This window comes from Neomonachus schauinslandi, chromosome X (genome assembly GCF_002201575.2).
Source record: "Neomonachus schauinslandi chromosome X, ASM220157v2, whole genome shotgun sequence".
NCBI lineage: Eukaryota > Metazoa > Chordata > Mammalia > Carnivora > Phocidae > Neomonachus > Neomonachus schauinslandi.
Window position 1 is genome coordinate 1,813,791 of NC_058419.1, and position 7,480 is coordinate 1,821,270.

Sequence of the window (7,480 nt, forward strand, 5' to 3'; positions counted from 1 at the left end):
TGTTGCCATTGCCACGTCTCCTCCTCTCACTCTCCTGTGTCCCTCTTTCAAACCTTGTCAAGATGCATATGATGGTGTTCGGGCCCACCTGGATAATCCAGGACAGTCTCCCCATCTCAAGAGCCTTGACTTAATCACATCTGCAGTGTCCTTTTTGCCACTTAAGGTAACGTATTCACAAGGGCCCGGATTTAGGATGTGGCCACCTGTGGGGGGCCAGCATTCTGCTGACCATGCCTACTGAGAACATTGCCCTTCAGGCATACTGGCCTTATGTGGGGGCCCAGGTGTCATCTCCCAGCCCCCATGGGAGGTGTCTGGATAGCTATAGGAAGACGGTGTCCAAGGAGGAGGGGTGGCCTGGGCTCCTGGTTCTTGCCATGTCTCTGTGGTTGGCAATCATGGTTTTCAAGATTTATTTATTTGAGAGCGAGTGTGTGGAGGGGGAGGGGCAGAGGCCAACTCCCCACTGAGCATGGAGCCCGACCCGGGGCTTGATCTCATGACCCTGAGATCCCGACCTGAGCCCAAACCAAGACTCGGACGCTTAACCGACTGTGCCACCCAGGCGCCCCAGGACTCACAGCCTTAAGGGGAGCACTGCAGCTTCAGCGTGCAGAAGGCACTGGAGTTGTCTAGAGCTGAGGCCAGGAAGCCAGGGAGGAGCAAGCCTCAATTGTCACTTCAGGTGGCCTTTGCAGTCCAAGGACCAAATTCCACAGTGTGTCAGCCAGAGGGACATGAGCTTGGCCATGCAAGTCTGCCCCTAACCCTCCCCAGCTCCCATCCTCGTGCGGCTCCCATCACGTCACCCTGAGGCTCAGCTCTGACTCCGCACCGAGTCCTGGGGCTCAGCTGCCAAGCCCTGTGGTCACTGCTGGGTCCCTGCTCTCTCGCTCTCTCCAGGGGTCTGTCCCTAGCGGTGTGTGGCTCAGGGTAGGGGCTCCGCGGGTCAAGAGCTGCGTGGGGGCCAGATGGGAAATAGTGGCGTGAGGGTGGGTGGTGCTCAAGTCCCCAACCGGCCCAGTGTGGGGCTCCGCGCACCCCGCCCCTCTCATGAGGCCTCCCTCCCAGCCTTCCCCCGAGCCCTGCAGGGTGCTCTGGAAGCAGTTCCTTCTGCTTAGTATCTTACAGGAAGTGTTTATTCAGGAACAATTAAAGAAAGCAACCGTGGTGTGGGCTCCCAAGCGTGCATGCACGCCGCCCACCTCCCTGTATATGCAGCTTGGCCCCTTCCCCGCCTCCCTGCCCAACCGTGGCTATGTGGGACCCGCAGCAGCAAAATCCAGGCCTTCTTCCCCCTCCCCGCCCCCAGCTCTTGCTCTGAGACCCCCATCTCCCCGGGCAACACTTTGGCCACCCTCAGTCACAAAGAGCCCCAGTGATCCCATTAAGACATCTGGGGGAAGAGGAAAAAAAAAGCATCTTTTCAAACGTCAAGTGGATAAACAGGGCGCCAGATGTGTGGCCGGGAACCCGCTCGGCAGCTCCGGGCCAGCACCCTCCCCTGTGGCGCTGCCCAGCCAGAAGCCACCCAGAGACGGGCTGTCCACATGGATGCCAGGCAGCCCGTGTGCCTCCAAGCGCACATCCCCGGGGAGGCCCTCAGCCCCAAGAGGCGACTAACTGGTGGTGAACTCCTCCCCAGAAGCAGCCATTTGGGGACAGGGGTGGGACTGGGAGCGGGTCCCCAGAACAGGCACACATCCTTCTGAAGGGAAAAGCTACAGGGAGGCTCGAGGCCCAGTGCAGGGCGTATGCCGGCATCGGCCCCTGGGAGGGGAACCCCCCCCCCCCCGCCCACCCCCCAAAGGAAAAAGTAACAGTCGCAGAAGAGGCAGGTTCTGGAGCGTGGTTCCGCCCGCAAGCGGCGCGGGTCAGGCTGGTGGCCCTGGGCCCGGCTTATAGGCACATTTAATAGGATTCCCGCGGATGTTTCAAGTGGGTAGGACAGGTCTTTCCCCGCAGCCACTCTGGAGGGGCTCCTGGCTCCGGCCTCTTCCCAACAGCCCTCCCCTGAGGTATTGCGCTCTCCCCCGCCCTGCTTCCGGCTGAGCCCCCTCCCCCCTCCCCCCAGCACATGGGTGGTCAGGGGCACCCACTGGGGGCTGGAACGGGAGCCCTATGTGGGATCCAGCTCGAAGACACCATCGCTGGTGGGGGTGGTAAAGAAGGAGGGAGGGTCGGAGGCCGAGGACTCCTGCCCCCCACTGCTGCGCTCCCGGGCGTGCCTCTCCTCCAGCCGAAGGCTACGCTCGAAGTCCAGCAGCTGCCCCATGAAGTTGAAGTTGGGTGAGATGTTAGACTTCTTCCGCTTGACCAGGTCGTAGGCATCGTTGAGTGAGAGGTGGCGCTTCTGCATGAGGTAGGCCACGGTGACGGTGACAGAGCGGCTGACACCGGCCAGGCAGTGAACGAGCACCCCGCAGTTCTGGGACAAGGCCTCATCTAGGCGAGGGCAGAGTGGGAGGCAGGGTGATGTGCGGGCCCGGCCCGGCCCTGCTCTCCGAGCCACGCTGCTCTGGCCACATTTGGCCTGGGAGCCCTGTCCTGCCTGAGGAGTCCTAGGGCTTTCGCTGGTGGCCTCTGGGAGCTGGTCCCAGCCCTGCCCGACCCCGGAAGTGGCGGTCCAGGTTTGGGCTCTGGGGATGGTAGCTAAGCCCAGGAGGAGCCTTCCAGAGGGAGTGGCAGAGGCCAGGAGCCAGGCCTGGTGGGGGTGGGGGGAGGGAGGAAGAGGAGGGCAGAGCCGACTTACCAATGAATGCAATGGCCTCAGGAAAGAACTGGGACAAATTCTGGCTCCAGTGGTCTGAGATGGGGATCTGCTTGTAGTGAAAGTCACCGTTCTTCTCGAAGAGGTTAGGGAGGTTGGGGGTGACGTTGAGGATGTAGCGGATGCCCAGCTTGGCCAAGCTGTCCACGTTGGCTGAATCCCGGGCACTGCCCAGGTAGAGGTTGGGCAGGATCTGGACAGGGAAGGATGGCAGCAGCCCCGTGGGGGGGGGTGTGGCGCCCTCTGAATCCAGGCCACAGCTCATGGAGTCGCGGTCAGGCTCGGATTCGGCATCAGAGCAGTCAGAGCCCAGGCACAGGCCGCCCAGCCCCACCACTGGGCTGGGCACCGGGGCTGTGCTTGGGCCACCATGGCTGCTGAGGCTGGTCTCACACAGGTGGGGGCACTCTGCCTGGAATCTGCTGAAGCCGCCTGGGAGGGGAGAAGGGGAGAGTCCCCTGTTGATCTGGCCACCTGGGTGGCCAAGCACCCTTGGCAGGGGGATAGGGAACTGACCCCAGACAACTCCAACACCCAAGGGGGCTTGCAGATGTTCCCAAAGGGAACTCAAGAGTCAGCAGCCTGATCCCTACTGGTGTCCCATGGGGTGCACTAGGGGCAGCCCGACCACCCTTACTCGGTGCTGTTGGCTATTCCTCCAGACAGCGAGTACCCACTGTGCTGCTGGGGGGTGCAAGATTCTGGGCTTAGGCAGAGCCCCCTCAAAGAGGATCTTACAGCCCCAGGGCCCAGCGAAGGCAGGCATGATGTACTGCCAACCTCAGGGAGGACAACCACCGTCAGTTAAAAAGGGGCAAGGTTCAAAAGTGAGTTCTCTGCCTGGGTGGCCACCTCCCATCCAGCTCAACCAGGAGCACCCCAAGAGCTGGGAGCCTGGGGGAGAGTGTAACATTCTACCAGGATCGATTCAAAGCCCCCAGAAGCGGGCATCTCCTTCATCTACAGATAACAACTCTTTTCCTGGGCTAGGGGTGGGTCCTGGAGATCCAACACTTGCTTTGTTTCTGTGTCCCTGTGCATTCAGAATGGAGCAAGGGACAACAGTCCAATGACCCCGCTTTGATGGGGAGGTGGGGAGCTGGCTCTGTCGGTTCATGGGAACCCTGTCCCTACGCTGGACCTCTGGGTGTCTGTTTGGCTCATCAAGGGGCCAAGAGGCCTGTCTCAGCCTATTCCCCTCCACCCGCCAGCCCTGCCATGACTATGATGGGATGGATCTCTGCCTCCTTCTGCCTTCACTGCTTTCCTCTCTCTCTCTCTCACTTTCCCCTTCCCGGTTCCGGAGCCTTTGCAGAGCGGGATTTGGCCTCCTGTGGCCCCTGCCTCCTTTGCCAGTGAGCAGCTGCAGGAGGTGGTGACATCAACGGGGTGGTGATGGGGGGGTGATGGGGGGGGGAGGATTGGGAGCCTGCACTTGGTACTCCATTCTTGAGCATCCCCTAAGCCAGGGCAGGTCAGCCCGATTCTCCCCATTTTCCAGACTCAGAAACTGGGGCTCCCAAGGGTGAAGGGCTTGCCCAAGGTCGTGCTCAGGGGAGGGGATCTCACCTCCACTTTAGACGAAATAAGGCTGGGCTGGCCCAAGGTCAAATGAATTGGGAATCCCCTTGGAAGGTGTGGCCCTGCCTCCCAGGGCCCAGGGCCCTTCCCAGGCCGGTCCCCCGCGCCGGCGCCCGCACCTACCCTGTAGGTAGTACGCCAGGTAGCCTTCCTCTCGCAGCTTCTGCAGCAGGGTGCCCAGCACCGAATCGGCCTCCCACTCCTCGGCCTCCGCCTCCCCGCGCCGGTGCCGGCCCCCGCCCTGGTCGTACAGGAGCACCGGGGCGGGCGGGGGCGGCTGCAGCGGCGGCCCGGGCAGGAGCGCGCGAACCGACAGGCTCCCCCGTCGCAGGCGGCGCAGCAGCAGCCCGGGCAGGGCGACGCTCAGCGCCCCGCCAATGCGCGCCGCCTCGTAGAGCTCGCGGCTTCGGCAGTCCAGGAGCAGCAGCCGAGGCCGCGGGGGCGACAGCTCCCTCCGCAGCCACAGGCACGAGCGGCCCAGACCCTCCATGGGCTCGCGGCTCCTGGCACGTCGGACCGCCGGCGCTGCGGAGAGAGGCCGGGCGCGCAGCGTGAGCCCGCGTCCTCCGCGCCCGGCCGCCAAGGGGCCAAGACGTGAAGCCGAGCCCGTATCCTTCAGGCTGACGTCTAGGGGCCCGCGGAGACACCCCTCCACCGCCCACAGCGAGGAGGCGCAGAAGGGCGCCTCGGGCTCCCCAAGGAAAACGCCCCAGGCAGCCACTCGGGCGCTCCGGGAAGGGAAGAGTGAGAGGTCCTCCAGAAGAGGAAGGCCGGGTGTCCAATGGGCCCTCTGAGAGCCGCGGGTCCTTTCCCGGCCCCTTCTGGGCCGGCCCAAGGGTTCGGCCGCCTCCGTTCACACCCCCTTCCAGCGGTTCTCGCTCGGCCTGCCTGCAATCGCTCCCCAAGTTCAAGCTTCCGACTTTGGGGACGTGCGCGTGGGAGAGGCGGACCCGGGGAGTAGAGGTGGCGCGAGGTGAAGGGCCTCAGCCGGGCTTCTCGGAACTGCCCCGGCCCTGGTGGCCCCCGGGGGTGGGGGGGTGGAGGAGAAAACAGGAGGACAGAGACCTGGAGCGTGGTCGGGCAGCGGGCGGCCGCGCGTGGACGTCCGGGCCCAGGCCAGCGCGCGACGCGGGGCGCCGTTCCCCGGTAAGGGCGTCCCGGGGCCCGGCCTCCGGGGAAGACCGTGGGGCGGCAGAGCAGGCGCGCACGTGGAAGCCGAGTCCCGCGCCGCTCTCAAGCAGGCCGCTTCCCGGCAGCGGGACGCAGCTTCCACCTTGGAAGCCGCTGCCTTTGGACGTGGAGTGGCCGTTTGGAGGGGCGGGGCAGTGGGGGCGGGCTCAGGGGGGCCAGCGAGCCAACGAGTGCCAGCGAAGCAGTCGGGTGGGCCCCCAAGTGGTGCGCTGAGCTGGGGCTTCCCCCCAAGCGGGACAGGGGCCGGGGGGCAGAGGCCAAGGGCAGGTCAGGGGCCCAGCAGGGGACCAGCCTCGGTTCTTCTGCCCCGAGCCAGTCGGCTGCTGGAGGCAGGGGGAGGGGTAGGGCTAAGAGCCCAGTGCCCCTGTCCCAGAAGCTGCCTCCAGCCCTACTCCCTCGTTGACCCTGGACCGTCATGTCCTCCCCGACTCGACTTCAGTGACCCCATCTATACAATGGGCTCATCATAGCCACCACCTGAGGCTACTGTGGGATGCCACTGAAATCATGGAGGGGAGGCGGAAGCAAGACCAGAAACCCACTGCTGTCTTCTGGCACCGAACTCTGCCCAAGGGCTAGGCGGGCAGATGACAGCTTCCGGGGCCCCCCAGGGTTTCCCTCACACGGGCGTGACCCAAGGCACCCAGGAGCTCTGAGCCTCCAGTCCTAAACTGGGGTGCTCTGCTCTTACCCTGTTACTGTCCCGGGAGTTATCCCTGGCATCTCCATATGCCTCCTCCCTGGTCAAGAGCCAGGTAGTTTCTACTTAAATTGATCTCTTACACCTGTACTCTCCCTTCTGCTCCCTGCACTAGCTGAGGGCTTGCACTGGCCAACTCTTGACCAGACTGCTGTCCCAGCTTCCAAAGCCCTCGCTCGCTGCCTCCAGGGAGACCTGTCAGCCGCAACCATCCCCCACCCTGCTCTGCCCTGCACCAGACCGTTGTCCATCAAAGGCCAGTGGCCTCCATACCTTGCATGGACACAGGATGACAAACGGGCAGGACACACAGAGTCCCTGCTTGCACGGCACTCCCAGTTTAGCCGGATAGATCAGTAAAAAACAGGGAGACTGAACAAGATAATGCAGGGTGTGATAAGTGTCCCTTCCCTGCTTAAAACCCATCGAAAGCAAACAGCAGAGTTGAAGGAAAATGTACAGCAGATAAGATAAAGCTCATACAAATTAATCAAAAGGTTAAGACTCTGATAAATGGGCAAGGAACCAGAAAAGACTGCATGAGGGAAGAAACGCAGCTGGGTACAGGACCCTTTGGGAAAGGTTCAAGCTCAGTTATGGAAGGCAGGCAAATTTAAGAAACAAGGTAACACTCCCCACCTGTTACACTGGTAAAATGTTCTCAAATTGAGTACTCCCAGCGCTGCCAAGGATGCTGCGAAATCCGCCCGCTGCTCTATCTGTATGGCCCCTCTGGAAATTAACTTGGTCATATGCATCCAGAGCTAGGAAGAAATCTCCACCGTCTGGCCACTTCTGGGAATCTATCCCAAGGAACTAAGTAAAAGAAGGCACACAAGATGGGCACCACAAGATGTGTAGCTAAGGCATGAAGGATGCAGAACCACCAGAAAGCCAATGTTTAGGATAATCAAGTTCAGTGCCACTGATGAAGACTCCTCTCCTAAGCCGCAGTGTAAACAGAGAAAACCGGGGAAGTAATACTAGGGAGAGGACAGGTTACAGAGAACCAGGCCCTCGAAGGGGTCCTCAGTGTCCCCCTCCTTCCCTCCCTCCCTGGCCCCGGGAGGCTGTCAGCCTGGGACTCCTCTCTGGCTATAACCCACCATGGCCTGGCCTCTGGGATGAGTCCTACTGGCTTCATCCAGGGGCCTCAGGGAGCTGTGCTGTGTCCTCCTGCCCCCAGCCCAGGCCTGTTCAGATTCTGCTCCTTTTTCAGGGACCCCCCCCCCCCC

General features: G+C 62.3%; 1 protein-coding gene across 1 annotated transcript; it reads right to left on the reverse strand.

Annotated features, from left to right (window-relative positions):
- Window positions 1-1,796: 1,796 nt before the first annotated feature.
- Window positions 1,797-4,844, reverse strand: DUSP9 (dual specificity phosphatase 9). The gene is made up of 3 exons (XM_044911830.1): window positions 4,478-4,844; window positions 2,756-3,205; window positions 1,797-2,448 (listed from the first exon to the last, which is right to left on the reverse strand). The coding sequence occupies exons 1-3, from the start codon at window positions 4,842-4,844 to the stop codon at window positions 2,123-2,125; spliced, it is 1,143 nt and encodes a 380-aa protein (XP_044767765.1). The 3' UTR covers window positions 1,797-2,122.
- Window positions 4,845-7,480: the final 2,636 nt, after the last annotated feature.

Bases quoted from the DNA above. Each gene is read 5' to 3' on its own strand.
- DUSP9 (XM_044911830.1), bottom strand. From the start codon at position 4,844: ATGGAGGGTCTGGGCCGCTCGTGCCTGTGGCTGCGGAGGGAGCTGTCG. The intron at 3,206-4,477 runs GTAGGTGCGGGC...CTCCCCTCCCAG, and splicing joins CCTGGCGTACTACCTACAGG to GCGGCTTCAGCAGATTCCAG. The intron at 2,449-2,755 runs GTAAGTCGGCTC...GCCCTCGCCTAG, and splicing joins TGAGGCCATTGCATTCATTG to ATGAGGCCTTGTCCCAGAAC.